Here is a 15,905-nt window from a genome sequence, read left to right as displayed (position 1 = left end):
CTTCAGATTCTGGTAATTGCTCTACAAAATCTATGGAAATGCATCCAAAGTTTGTAATAACCCTGAATATTGTACATTTCATTCTTATTCTTCTGACATACTTCACACTATCTAACAAAATTAACAACATCAGTTTTCATTTGTGGCCAATAAAATGCCAATTTAATTCTCTGCAAGCATGCAGTTTGCCCGGAGTGACCCCCCAAAGCTGAGCAGTGAAATGTGGACATAATCTGAGTCCTCACCCATCCGTTACTGCCTATATACACCTTCCCACCTTTTTTAATCAATCCTTGAACAAACTGAAACTCATTAGTATCAGTAGAATCAGTTGAGCTTTGTTAATGATATCTTGACAGTCTACATCTCCTTCATAGCTCTTTATAGCTTGCTGAATCCATACTGGCTGAATCACTGATATGGCAGCCATTACCCCATTGACAGGTTCCTGACTACCACCGGAACTTTGCTCCATACGCCTCGACAATGCATCTGCATCAATATTTTTAGAACCTTTCTTATAATGAATTTCATAGTCCAAACCCAATAATCTGGACATCCACTTGTACTGTAATGAAGTGTGTAGCTGTTGTTCCGACAAATACTTGAGAGATTGATGGTCTATTTTAATAATGAAATGGTTCCCAACCAAATAATTCTTCAATTTGGTTACAGCCTACCAGAGCTAATAGTTCCTTCTCATACACAGAAAACCCCATATTTTTATTATTAAATGACATACTCAAATAAGCTAATGGCCTAGAATTTTACATTAGTACAGCTCCCATACCTTTTAAACAAGTATCGGTTTCCAACACAAATGGTTGAGAGAAATCCGACATAGCTAACATTGGGGATGAACACAAAGCTTGCTTCAATTGTTTAAAAGATATCTCAGCTTTTCCCCCCGATAGAAAATTATCCTTCTTAAGTAAATTGGTTAGGGGTCTGGAAATAATTCCATAATTCTTAATAAATTTCCTATAATACCCTGACAACCACAAAAATCCTCTCAACTCCTTTACATTCTTTGGTGTAGGCCAAGCAAGTACTCTTTCCACCTTAGTAGGATCCATACTGACCCCTTTTTCAGAAATTAAATGGCCCAAATACTCCATAGAAGAGCTGGCAAAACTGTATTTGGACCTCTTAGCAAACAATTGATTATCTTGCAGTAAGGATAAAACTAACTCCAGATACACAAGAATATCATCAAAGAAGACTAAAACAAATTTCCTTGGGTATGGTTTAAATACCTGATTCATTAAAGATTGAAATGTAGCAGGTGCGTTAGTTAAACCAAAAGGAAGAACCACAAACTCGAAATATCCATGATGAGTCTGAAAAGCAGTCTTTGCTGTGTCCTGTGGTTTAACTAGAATTTGATGATAACCAGCTCGTAAATCTAATTTGGAAAATATTTTTGCGCCAAACAACTCATCCAACAACTCATCGATGTTAGGGATAGGAAATCTATCCTTTATTGTGATATTATTTAGATGCCTATAATCCACGCAAAACCTCCAAGTACTATCCTTCTTTTTAACTAATATCACCGGAGAAGCATAAGGGCTGTTGCTAGGCCTAATTATTCCAGAAGAAAGCATTCCTTGAACTTGATTCTCTATTTCATTCTTTTGAGAATGAGGATATCTATAAGGTTTGAGCTTAAAAGGTTTAGCACCCTCTATTAAGGGAATTTTATGGTCTACATTTCTGGTAGGAGGCAATGTTTTAGGAATCTCAAATACCTTGCCATATTGATCTAATAACTCAGGAATCTTACCAGGTAGCTCGTCTTTATCCAGTTGTAACTCCGTCTCCCTTGTATTTGTGATTTCAGAAGTAGTAACCGATATGCTAGTAGACAACTCACCTCCATATTGTAGCTTCTGTTTAATACTTCCCTGGTTAAAACTATTCAATTCTTTACCTCTGACCAACCTAATTGATGCCCCATCCTTCACAATTCCTTGTAATAACATCTGTTCCCCAGAAGCACTATCAACATTTAATTTCAAATACAGTTTCTTGAAATAAAAAAGAATTAGACTATACTGTTTGATCTAATCTACTCCGGCTATCATATCCCAGCTGTCGATAGCCTTTATTCTCATATCACAACAAAATTTATAATCCTTTACCCCCCAAGTCAATCTAGAAGCCACCAAATTACTAGTTATAGTTCTACCATCTGCCAACTTCAAACTAATACTCTCTTTAACCCTCCCTTCAATTCCTAATTCCTCAGCCACCGTTTTATCTAGTACAGTGATAGAACTTCCCGTGTCTACCAGAATTCTCAGTTTTTTACCCTTTAACGTACCATCTAATGTGATGGTCTTCCTCGTCATACTGTCAGACAAAGCACTGAGGGACACCTCAGATATTGTACCCTCTATAGTGTCTTCCTCTTCTAACTCTTCTACCCATTTATTCATTTCTTTCTCTTTAGAATCATCAATCAACATGAATGTATATTGCCGATTATTACAAAAAATGCCCCTGTCCATACTTCCCTCCATACTTATAGCATAAATGGTTGTTTTTTCTGTATTGAAATTCTTCAGGAGAAATTTTCTCGAAATAACCACTAACATATTCTTTTTACCTTCCATATGATTACTACTATCACTATTCTTTTCATTTCCAAATTTCCAAAAATTAGTACTAGCTGTCTTCTTAATCTATTGTTTCTTAACCAAAACCTCAATAGTTTGCTCCTGGAATTGAGCTATCTCAATAGCATCTAACAAGGATTTAGGTTTCATTAACCTCACCATCGGTCTCAGTTCTGTTTTTAATCCCGAAATAAAACTAGAGACAAAGTAATCTTCTCCCTGTTATGCCCAAAAATTGGTATAAACAATATTCAGATTAAGATTGATAAAAATAGTCAAAATTGAGGAAGGAATGCCTAAAATCAAGGAACAGATAAAGTTGTTTTCCTTGCAGAAGGAAATGAGGAACGCCTTGTGTGTATGAAAGGCGCGCCGTATATTTTGATGGCTGATGAAGAAGTTGTTGTCACTTGACCCCATGAATGAAGGGGAGCGCCCTCAGCATGATGGGAAGGCGCGCCCAGTTACTAAGGAAAGGTGGGGAATTTCCTGATCGAATCTCTTCCTATGGTAAGCCTTAGGGCGCGCCCTAAATGAACGGAAGACCTTGTGAAGACTTCAAACATGACTGCTTGGCCGGGTTCTCTGAAAGATTGAAGGAAGATGAAGATTATTATTACTAACCTATTTGATGCAGGTACTCTATTGAAGAACTCCTTCCTCTAGCACACCTACAGGAAAGGCGGTGTCCGTGGTCAGAGACCTCCAAGGGTATGCCTGGACTGAAGACCTCCTCCCGTAGTCAATGGGTGTCCTCATTGGGGATATGGGGTGAAATCTGGTGTGTGCTTTGGGAGCTCTGTCTCTGTAGTCAACGGGTGTCCTCGTTGGGAGACTTCGGAGTATCCTGCACTTTGCACCCAAAAGCTTGGGATCACTTGTCCTGCAATCTGGTAGGGGCTCCTTATCGGGGGACAAGGATGTGTCCAATATTTGGGGTGGACCACGGCTGTACCTGCGTCCGCGAACTAGAGAAACAGCTGGTAGCGGAGGGTTATCCTTGGCCAGGGAGATGCCTCATCCGTGAAGTCTCGAAGCCGCGGACGAGCCTTGGGCCTTTGTGGTTGGGCCTCATCGGCGGACATTCCTAAAGCTAGTAGAAGATGGTTTCCAGTGGGTTTCCTACTAGGCCTCGGGATAAGAAATCTAAGCCCATTAGGTTTCTTGTTCCCCAAGAACTACGTGGGCTTGATCCCCTATAAATAGGGGTACGTAGGCAAATTGTAAGGGGTCAGAAGCGAGAGCGCAAAGGAGCCACCACTAACCCTAAGCAATCTCAGCCCCCAATAATCACCACCACCAAACACTATTCATCTTTTCTGACGAATACTGTTCATGGGATCCACCGATTACTGTTCACATTTTCGACGAAGAACCGCCATCACAGATCTTGTTTCCGGCTATGAACCTCAAACTTTGTTGCTCCCAAATTCCTCCGTCGAAAAATTGGCGCTAGATGGTCGGGAAATCCTGCGGGCGGATAACCAGGGAGCCACCCATCTGTACCGGTCTGGACGTAGTTTTGAGGAACGCCGACAGGTGGAGTCGATGCCGGAGAATTAGCAACGGGGCTTCGCGGCTTTGAAAGATCGCTTGGGGATCCGCTTGGGCGATGATGATATAAGAATGTTACTGCTTGAATGGCAAAAATAAGCTGATGGTGGAGATGTGACGCCCCATGATACAATGCATGTGCCCCTGAATTCCCAAGAAAATCGGGAGTGGCACCGCGATCATGAGAGAGCTCCTCCCCGCAGATCGCTGGATCAATATGGTCGTAGGTATGGAAGCGATCGTTGGAGAAGGCCTCAATGGAGGGGAAGAGGTGGAGGCCGAGGTAGGTACTTAGATGGATACCGTCGCGATAATTACCACGACCACATTGATTCCCGCTGGCATAATCGAGCAGACAGCGATAACTATGTGGAACATAATGATCACAGAGATGTGGAAAACTATGATCGCGGGACGGCTCGAGGCCGTGGTCGGGGTCAAGGAGAAAATCAGGGGGGAGATCAAGGTCAGAACCCCGAAGTAATTGTGATACCCGAAGATGCCCAGAACATGAACCAGCAGCAAGCCCCTCCAGGGGGGAACCAAGTAGAGGTACCTCCACTGCAACCCCAAGGTCCGCAGCCTCAGATGCAGACTATTCCGGGTGTGGGAACTTTCAATGTGGGAGATCTAAAAAGGCTGCTTAACCACCTGGAAGGCAGAGTGACGACCACAGCTGAAATCCCTTCCCTGTTCTCGGTGGCGGTGAGAGAGGCACAGTTGCCGGCCGGGTATCGCAACACTACTAGCGATCGCCGTTTCCACGGAAACTCTGATCCTTTGGAATTCCTGGGTCATTTTAATATAGAGATGGATGTGTACCAAGTCCCGGACTTGGCTCGATGCCGGCTCTTGGCGGCAACCTTTAGAGAAAGTGCCCAACAATGGTTTCAAAAGCTCGGACCAGGAGTGATCACTTCCTGGGAGCAGATGAAAACTCTGTTCTTAACCAAGTTCCAAGCTGCGATAAGATATGCGCCCTCTGTCACAACTCTTACCAATATTAGACAAAGGGAAAATGAAAGCTTGACGTCGTACTTCAAAAGGTTCAACGCAATTCTACCAGCGTGAGGGGAGCATCAGACGAAGCCCTGAAAAGCTTTTTGATCGCAAGATTAAGGGTTGGTTCAGATTTTTGGAAGCACTTACAAGGAAAAGACCCGGCTACTCTAGCAGATGTCTTTGCTCTGGCAGAATCGTTTAAAGCCATAGAACAATCTCTGGCAGAGGTACAACCGACTTCGCAGACAAGTCAGAGAAACAAAGCAAGGAAGAGAGATAGGTCTCCAAGCCCAAGGTATAGAAGGGGCAGTTGGAGCCCAGACCGGGTGAATACCATGAACACGAGGAGGGGATGGAGTCCTCCCTCAAACTATGACTATAGAACAAGCTGGTACACGCCTTTGGTCGCATCTATCGAGCATATCTTCGAGGTAAAGAAAAACATAAGGCTATTTAGAAAGCCTGAAGCTTTATCATCATGGCAAAGCAAAGACAAGAAAAAGTACTGTGAATACCATGAATCATCTGGACATAACATGCATGATTGTCGACATTTAAAAGATGAGATCGAAGCGCTTATCAAAGAAGGATACCTTGGCGAATGGGTAGTCAAGGAAGTAAGGAAGCACAAGGATGACAGAGCAAAGGAAGAAGAAAGGCGAGCCCCGCGGGGGTCGAACAATGATGCTCTGGAGGAAAATAAATTCGTTAGGGATGGAAGCATCCAAATAATCTATGGGGGAGATCCCGGGGTGGAATGTAGTAACCGAGCCTTGGCAAAATATGCTAGGGAAGCTCGGTTCAGACCTCTCACGGACATTCATAGGGTGGAAACTCGATCACCCAAAGTATTTAAGGGCGAGTCCATGGATATTACCTTCAGAGAAGCAGATGCCCGATGGGTGCATCACCCCCACAATGATGCGCTGGTTATTTCCATCCAGATCGGAACCAAAAACGTCCATAGGGCCTTCATGGATAATGGAAGCTCGGAAAATATCCTCTACTACAGCACCTTTAAGAAGATGGGGCTACCTGATCAGGATATGTCGGGGGAAGATTCGTGGGTCTATGGCTTTTCCGGCGCGGGAGTTAGAGTCATGGGATCGATTCGGCTGCCATGTACTTTGGGGGAAAGCCCGTTGTCGGTAACAAAGATGCTCGAGTTTAAGGTCCTGAATCAGGAATCGTCCCACAACATGTTGTTGGGATGACCTTTTCTGCGGGAAATGAGGGTCATTACTTCAATCCACCACCTGACCATCAAATTTCCAACGCCAAATGGGGTAGGGAGTATAAAGGGCTCTCAGTATGACTCTCGGGAGTGCTACAGGCAGGCTATGAGAGGCTTTAGAAAAGACTCCCACGCCGAAGATACATCAGACGATGATCAAGAAAAGAGCATTGAGCAACCGATCGAGGAAATCCGAGTCCATTATTATGTCGAGCAAGAAGATGAGCATCCCCCTGGGCTTCCCCCAGTAATGTTGTTCTTGGAAGACACTATCAAAATTGAGATGTTGGAAGAAGAGGAGGCCTCCAACACCATAGTCCAAACAGATTTCAATGGGCAACATTTAGAAGGAAGATTCGACGTCTTGCGAAACCTAGAACAGGATGAGCATGAGGTAGATGCCCTTCTTCCTGAAGGAGCGCCCTTGCCCGTGAAATATATCAAGGAAGTTGATGCCCCTGCGATGCAGGGCGCGCCTTCTAAAGAAGTCGACGCTCCTCCTAAAGGGATGCGCCTTCTCTACAGGACAATGAAATCCATGATTCGCCCGACCTGGATCCCCGGATACCAATGCCAACGGAGAAGATGGGGCCAGCAGAAGATACAATTGAAATCTCTGTCGACGAAAAAGATCCAAGTAAAGTTTTAAGAAAAGGATCTCAGTTGGCACCAAGGTTGAAGGAGGGCCTTTCGATATTTCCCTTAGCGAACCTTGACGTATTTGCATGGAACCATTCTGATATGGTAGGAATTGATCCAGAGGTAATGTGCCACCGTTTGAATATCGATCCCAAGCATAAAGGGGTTCGACAAAAGCGTAGGGCCGTAAGCGGAGAGAGAGCTATAGCCTTAGCAGAGGAAGTAGATAGGCTCCTGGATGTCGGACTAATTCGGGAATTCTTCTACCCAGAGTGGCTAGCAAACCCGGTGTTGGTAAAAAAGCCTTACGTTAAATGGAGAACATGGGTGGATTTCACCGATCTGAATAAAGCGTGTCCAAAGGATAGTTTTCCCTTGCCAAGAATTGATCAGTTCGTCGATGCCACGGCAGGACATGCCTTGCTTAGCTTCATAGACGTATACTCCGGGTATAATTAAATTCCCATGTATGGGCCCGACCAGGAACACACCTCTTTTATTACTGATAGGGGACTCTATTGCTATATTGGAATGCCATTTGGTCTGATCAATGCCGGTGCCACTTATCAAAGATTGGTAAACAAAATGTTCAAGAAGCAGATTGGAAAGACGATGGAAGTGTATGTGGATGATATGCTCGTAAAGTCGAAGAAGGCAGAAGATCACATCGCCGACTTAGCTGAGATGTTCCATATTCTGAGAAAGTATAAGATGAAGCTAAACCCTCAGAAGTGTGTATTCGGTGTGGAATCAGGGAAATTCTTGGGATTCATGGTCAACCACTGGGGAATTGAGGCCAACCCGGAAAAAATCAAGGCTCTGTTGGACATGAAATCTCCCACCAGCGTCAAACAAGTACAGAGCCTGACAGGAAGGATTGCGGCCTTAAATCAATTTATCTCAAAGTCATCAAATAGGTGCAAGGATACTTCAAGGCAATCAAAGGAAGGGGGAAGGATTTTGCGTGGACCCCTGAGTGTGAAGAGGCTTTTCTAAAAATCAAAGAGCAATTGGGAAATCCTCCAATGTTGGCCAAGCCGAAAGACGGAGAAACATTGATTCTTTACTTGGCGGTATCTGAATACTCTGTCAGCGCGGTGTTGGTGAAGGAAGAAGCAAGCCACCAGTGGCCCGTGTACTATGTGAGTAAAAAGTTGCTGGATTTGGAAACCAGGTATACTAACATGGAAAAGCTGGTGTACGCTCTTATTCTTGTGGCACAAAGTTTAAGACCATACTTTCAGGCTCACCGAATAGAAGTTCGCACCGCTTATCCGCTTCGGCATATTCTACACAAACCCGAATCGGCGCGGAGAATGTTAAAATGGGCGGTAGAGCTAGGACAATTCAATTTGGAGTATTGTCCTCGCACGGCAATCAAGGGATAGGCACTGGCTGACTTCATACTTGAGTTTGATTCTGAAGTTGATAACAAGGCCATAGTGTTGGCGGAACCTTCCTCGCAAGGAAATTCTCATGATGGTAAAAGGGAGGAACTCCCACACCCTTGGTGGATATTACATGTCGATGGGATCGTGAACAACAATGGATTAGGTGCCGGGATTGTCTTGGTCACTCCGGAGGGGCACCGTTTGATGAGTGCTATCCATTTTAAGTTTTATGTCACTAACAATGATGCTGAGCATGAAGCTTTGATCAACGGTCTGAAATTAGCTCTGGAGGTGGGGGCCATGAATCTGATAGTTCGGAGTGAATCCGAATTAGTTGTGAACCAGGTCAACGGAGGTTTCCAGGCCCGGGGACCGTGGACGGAGTTATATATGAGATGTGCGCAACGCCTATTGGAGAAATTTGAAAATGCCAGGATAGAGAGCGTTCCGCGAGAAGAAAATAGTAATGCGGATGCTTTGGCCAAGATGTGGCCAAGATGTGGTCACAAATGGACAGCGTCCAACTTGGACAAATCCCTTTGGGAATCCAAGAAATCCCGAGTATTTCAGAGGTAGAGGTACTTCAGATGCAAGAAATCCCGCGAGAAAATTGGATGACCCCCATTCATAACTATATTCAAACAGGAGCTGTACCAGAAGACAAACTACAGGCTCGACGCCTTCAGTACCAGGTTGCAAAGTATGTTGAATATGACGGGATATTATACAAGAGAGGATTTAATCAGCCACTGTTGTGTTGTGTGGATATAGAAGAGGGAAATTATATTCTCAGAGAGGTGCACGAAGGGATTTGTGGCAATCACTCGGGGGGTGGTTCGTTGGCATTAAAAGTACTCAGACAAGGATACTACTGGACAACTATGAGAGATGATGCCTTCAAGTTTGTCCAGGATTGTGATCGTTACCAGTGATTCGCCAACTATTCCAACGCCCTGGCATCTACCATTACCTCATTGGCAAGTCCTTAGCCTTTTGCCATGTGGGGAATCGATCTCATTGGAGAGTTGCCCAAAGCAAAGGGGGGGTGTGAAATACGCCGTGGTGGCTGTGGATTATTTTACCAAATGGGCGGAGGCTATGCCCCTAGCCACGATCACGGCAAAGAAGATAAGGGACTTTATTTTCAATTCCATAGTATGCATGTTCAGCATCCCCTACAAACTCATCTCGGATAATGGGAAGCAGTTTGATAGTAAAGAGTTAATGAAGCTTTGTGAGGACTTGAACATCAAAAAGGACTTTGCTGCAGTTTATCATCCGCAAAGTAATGGTCAGACGGAGGCTATAAACAAAATCATAAAACATACCTTGAAGGCAAAGCTGGAAGAGAAAAAAGGAGATTGGCCAGAGGAGATGCCCATGGTCCTCTGGTCTTACAATATAACTCCCAGGTCGACTACAGGAGAAACCCCATTTTTGCTGACTTATGGGTATGAGGCCATGGTTCCCGTGGAGGTAGGAGCTGGATCCCTCTGGAGAGACGTGTTTATTGAGGAAGATGCAGAAGTTAACCAGAGGCTTCACTTGGATTTGTTAGACGAAGCCCGAACAAACTCTCAATTAAAGCATGCTGCATATCAGCAGATAATCGCAAGGTATTTTAATAAAAAGGTAAAATATGTGCCGTTCAAGGTCGGGGATCTTGTGTTGCGAAAGGTTATGCCTAACACTAAGATAGCTCAGCACGGGGTGCTTGGAGCTAATTGGGAAGGACCGTACAAGGTCAAAGCTATACTCTGGAAGGGAACCTATCGCTTGGAAGATCTGGATGGTAAACCTATTCCTCGAGCGTGGAATGCGGAACATTTACGGAAGTATTATCAGTAGGGTGTGGCTGTGTCCCCCTCATTTTCATGTTTAATTCTTATGTAATAGACTAGTAGCAAATAAATTCCTCCTAGCCTAGGGGGTAGTACATGTGACTGTAAACCTTGGAACTAGCAGAAGGAAGAAAATTTTCAAATAATTTCCCCATAGAGCATAGTAGCCATGGGACTGGTGTAATTTGTACACTAGAGCGCATTATCAATAAAAGAAAGAAGTTACTTCCAATTGCTTTATCTGTTTGGCATGAAAATTTTTCACTTGAAGAAAACCGGAGGCGCGCCCTATGTTAAGGCGCGCCCTATCGAATAATTGTTATTTCATAATCAAGATAACATAGTATGCATACATGAAAGGACGCGCCTAAAAAAAACTGTCGATGAAGAAATAAAAGTATATGGCTAGTCAAATAAACTAAGGTAAAAGTCCTCCAGATTAAGGCGCTCCATTGGGCTGGCACTCAAGTGAATTATCGCAAGGGAATCGCTGATAAGAAAAAGTACTTATTATTTGCAAAAAGAAATAAGGCGCGCCCTCATGCTCCGGGAAAGGAGTCTATAGATCTCAATGACATGAAAAATACACACGAATGTGCTAAATAAATATTCTCTAAATGACAAAGGGCGCGCCCAGTAGTGACATAAGTCATAACAAACTGACTGAAGATTTATGAAAACATGATATAAGGGCGCGCCATCATGAAAGTATGAGTCTCATGTTTTTGGAAATATAAAATGGCCAAGAAAAAGTCGAAGTGCCTTAACAAATTTTTATGCATACTGAAAAAGATAAAATTATATTAAGCCATACGAAATATCATAACGCAAAGGAAAAAGAGTAGCAAAAAATAAGTCGTACAACTTTACACAACATCAAAAGAGGGCTGGCTCCTCAGAAGTATTTGAAACTTAAGTACGAATACAGGATAAACGTAAATCAGGGCGCGCCCTGAGACTCGTCTGTTGGGGGAATGGTTTGAAGAGGAACAGTAGGATCAGCTTCAGGCGCGTCCTTAGAGGTTTCCTCTCTTGGCGCGCCCTCATCTTCTTCCTCTAATCCAAGCTCTACCCTCCTCGCCTTGATTTCAACAGTATGCTCCTTCTTGAATTCTATCATCTCAGCAACCGTTTCCTCCCCAAACTTCTCAAAAGTGTAATCAGGATCATTGGCCACAAAACCAATCCTGTAGAAGTGGAAACCACTGGAAAATGCTTCATCAGTCATTTTCCTCTTCTCATCAGGCCAGCCCATTTTCTGTTGCTCCTCAAGATACTCAATCCTCAAGTTGGCTCCACCAAGTTCAGTGTGGAGAGAGCTAGCCTTTTTGTTGGCAATCTCCAACTGAGAAGTAAGATTGGCCACATCATCCTTGAGGGAAGAGATTTCAGAGTCCTTGGCTTTGATATCTTTGGCATGCAGAAAATCCTTGTCTTTAAGGGTGTTCTTCAAAATATTATTGTCACCCTGCAGCCTCTCGAGGTGCGCTCTCTCTTCAAGAAGCTTGTCCACCACCCGGGTGGAGTGGACAAATAACTGGAAGGATGCTTTTATAGAAGCATGAGTGTCCTCTTCCAAGTCCATGGCTTACCACTGTTCTACTTTTTCGTCTGAAAGATGAAGGGAACCTATGGGGCCGAGGGAATTTAAAGCAGCAGATGAGCCCGAAGGCGCACCCTATGTTCTATGGCTTTTAGGCGCGCCCTATTTATCCGTGAGGTCAATTATGGGCCTTTCCAGGACAGGAGTTGTTTGAGGAATATGAGTTGGATTTGGGATGGATGCCTGTGCTGCACGAGCATCTTTCCTTAGCTTAGGCTTAGGTTTGTCACCAGGGCGCGCCCCGAAGGATTTGGGATTCTTGGAGGAGCCATTTCTGCATAAAAGAACATGTTAATTAAATATGAAAATTAGGTGTGCTGAACAAAGCAATAAATAAAGGCAATTGATAAAGATAACATTGATAAATATGTATAAAGTGCTACGCCTAGAGTGAAAGGGCACGCCCTAAGGGGCGGAAAGATTAACAACATTAACAGGAATTTATAACTAGTTGCTAATACAAAAGCTAACAGAAAGGAAGCTAGGGCGTGCCAATTATAGAAAGGCGCACCTTTAGACTTCGCAATAATTGAACCTGAAGGATCTTGGCCTTGAAAAGAGCTGTCTTCTGCTTCATCTTCTTCTTCTTCTTCAGCCTCTTCTTCACTATCTAGGTCAATGACACGGGAAACAGGGGCACCTTTCCTAAATTTTACGTATTTACATTTCGTTCCTACTTGGTCAGAAAGAATTCCGACTCGCATCAAATTGGTCCGGGTGACTAAGGTCTTTAAGTTCCACCTGTCAGCAGCCACTCTGAGAAGGGCTTCAGCTTGTTTTTTGGGCTCGCCCTTAAGTGGTTTGGCCACTGGTCTGTCTGAAAAAGTATAAGGATGTAAAAAAGGAACATAGAAATAATGTAGGGAAAAGAGAAAGAAAGGGCGCGCCCTTACTTGGTGACTTGTTGAATCTTATCCTTAATCTGGGAACATCATACAAGTAAAAGAAGTTTTCCTTCTAACCTATTTCATGGCTGAGCTTGCCAGAGGAGAAACCTTTCTTATTATGCTGCTTGTCTACAACCAAGTAGTAGTACCCGTGGTCAGACTTTCTCAGGTTATAGAAATAAGTGACTTCAACCATTGAAGGTTGAGGAAAACCCAGGTCCGTGTAGAGAATGAACAGGCCCAGAATAAATTTGTAACTATTGGGAAAGAGTTGGAGTTGAGCCACATCATAGAGTTCTATCACTTCCCTAAGATAGGGATGTAAGGGCACGCCTATACCCAAAGATACCAGCTTAGGGTTGGTTACCATTTTAGGGATTTTGAAGTTCCTCCCATAGTTGAAAATATGGGGGCGCATCATGCTTAAAGGGTGAGCCCATATGCCTTCCATATCATAAAACTCCATGAGCCATTCTAGTTGCTCATCTGAACAGGCTGAGGACAGGCCCACGCAGAAAAGCTTTCCATGCTCCTTCCTAAAACGTTTCTTCACCGCTTCATTGCATGGTTCGAATTCGTTCCAGTCAAAGTCTAGTTCACTGTCAGAAACTTCCCAGTGCTGGAAGGGGATTGGAGAAGGTTCAGGAGAAGTGGAAAACTGGAAGGAGTCCTCATCAAAGAAATTTAATTCATCACGAAGGGGCGATACATTTCCTTCAGGCGTGCTTTCAGAAATAGGAGAAGTAGGCGCGCCCTTTGATTTTTGTGGAGATAGGCTTGGAGAAACAGCCCTATAGGAGACTTTGGATGGCCCTGCATCTACATTAACGCCTCTTTCAACACCTCTATATATGTCAGCATTCAAGCTCTCGAACCAGTCGTCATCGTCTCATTCTGTGCTAGTAGGAGCTGGGGATCTTTCTTTTTGAATTAGTTTTTGTTTCCCATGTCTACGAGACAAAGGAATGTTGTCTGTGGAAGAACTGTTTGAAGACTCCGCCATCAGGATACCTCTTTTGGAATCCTGAAGAAGGCGCACCACCCGGCTAAGAAATTCAGAAGTATGGTGGGTGTTTGGAGGTTGAGGGTCGAAGTAGGTGCTTGGAGGTGAGTAGATTCCCAAATTGGTAAGGAAATCCTTGAATGGGTAAAAAGGAGAGGACGCGCCCTCGTTTTCCAGCTGTCAAGAAAATTAAGAAAGATTGAAGGCGCGCCCAGTTCAGAAAGTAAGAAGAAGGAAAAATAAAGAAAGGCATGCATTGAAAAGATTTCATGCCCCGATAAAATGGGTGGGCTTAAAAATTATCCTATTGTAACAAAAGACGGGCCCTATCAGGAGGAGGCGCGCCATAAAAATCCTAGTCTAAGGGAATATTTTAAAATAAGGCGCGCCCTATTCAAGGAAAAGGCGTATCCAAGGGTACATCTCTAACTACAGCTTGGCTTCATTTTGGTGAGAGAAGCCTATGAGGGCGCGCCCTAAGCTGCTAGCAGAATCTTAAAACAAATATGGTGATGTGCAGGTTATAAGTGATGATTTTCTAAGGCATAAAGATACTAACGGTTAAAATTCCCAAAAACAAATTTGAAATTGATTACCTATGATTTAGGATCTAAATGAGCAAACACAGATATATACATTTATATATACACAGATACATACAAGAACTTGTACATTCAAAAATGGAAGATGAACAGTTTTGTGGCATGCATAAGGCTTTAATAGACGAAACTCGGAAATGAAAAGAGTCGGGTGTACCTTTTTAATTGGAGAAAGAGATGAGTTAAAAAATTGAAGAAACGGTGGAGGATTGAGGTCGACTCCGGGCAAAATGTCTTCCCGCCAGTGTGGTGAGTTTTTGAAGAAGAGTAAAGTAGGAGAGAAGGAGTAAAAGTAAAAAGAAAAGATGTGGCTGATATTTATAGCTGAAAAAATGACAGATGTTAAAAGTAAATTACATCAATCATGTCAGGAACGATTTCCGAATAATTAGGGGAACCGTTTCAAAATAATTCAAATTTTAGGACACTCCCTCATACGATTGACAGCAATCTGAAATTCAGAATGCACGAAAATAAGAACTTTAAGCAGATTAAGCCCTGTTTAGGGCGCGCCCAATAAAATAATATTGGAAAGTATGTTTATACATATTTTGATAAGGATGAGGAAAAAAATTCCAATCCCATTTTCAATGGCATATGGAATTTGGGGGGTAGTTGTTATGCCCAAAAATTGGTATCAACAATATACAGATTAAGATTGATAAAAATAGTCAAAATTGAGGAAGGAATGCCTAAAATCAAGGAACAAATAAAGTTGTTTGCCTTGCGGAAGGAAAGGAGGTGCGCCCTGTGTGTATGAAAGGCGCGCCCTATATTTTGATGGTTGATGAAGAAGTTGTTGTCACTTGACCCCATGAATGAAGGGGCGCGCCCTCAGCATGATGGGAAGGTGCGCCCAGTTACTAAGGAAAGGTGGGGAATTTCCTGATCGAATCTCTTCCTATGGTAAGCCTTAGGGCGCGCCCTAAATGAACGGAAGACCTTATGAAGACTTCAAATATGACTGCTTGGCCGGATACTCTGGAAGATTGAAGGAAGATGGAGATTATTATTACTAACCTATTTGATGCAGGTACTCTATTGAAGAACTCCTTCCTGTAGCATACCTACAGGAAAGGCGGTGTCCGTGGTCAGAGACCTCCAGGGGTATGCCTGGACTGAAGACCTCCTCCTGTAGTCAATGGGTGTCCTCATTGGGGATATGGGATGAAATCTAGTGTGTGCTTTGGAAGCTCTGTCTCTATAGTCAACGAGTATCCTCGTTGGGAGACTTCGGAGTATCTTGCACTTTGCACCCAAAAGCTTGGGATCACTTGTCCTGCAATCTGGTAGGGGCTCCTTATCGGGGGACAAGGATGCGTCCAATATTTGGGGTGAACCATGGCTGCACCTTCGTCCGCAGACTAGAGAAACAGCTGGTAGTGGAGGGTTATCCTTGGCCAGGGAGATGCCTCATCCATGAAGTCTCGAAGCCGTGGACGAGCCTTGGGCCTTTGTGGTTGGGCCTCATCGACGGACATTCCTAAAGCTAGTAGAAGACGGTTTCCAGTGGGTTTCCTACTGGGCCTCG

At 43.7% G+C, this 15,905-nt stretch overlaps 1 protein-coding gene across 1 annotated transcript; it reads left to right on the top strand.

Annotated features, from left to right (window-relative positions):
- Nucleotides 1–5,512: 5,512 nt before the first annotated feature.
- LOC141695310 (uncharacterized) lies at nucleotides 5,513–6,391 on the top strand. The gene has a single exon (XM_074499566.1). It carries the CDS (start codon nucleotides 5,513–5,515, stop codon nucleotides 6,389–6,391), a length of 879 nt encoding a protein of 292 aa, XP_074355667.1.
- The last annotated feature ends 9,514 nt before the right edge of the window (nucleotides 6,392–15,905 follow it).

The sequence above is a fragment of the Apium graveolens genome, chromosome 11, assembly GCF_009905375.1.
Source record: "Apium graveolens cultivar Ventura chromosome 11, ASM990537v1, whole genome shotgun sequence".
Taxonomy (NCBI): Eukaryota; Viridiplantae; Streptophyta; class Magnoliopsida; order Apiales; family Apiaceae; genus Apium; species Apium graveolens.
Note: the sequence above shows the minus strand (reverse complement) of the source record. Positions and strands in the feature narration are given on the sequence as shown.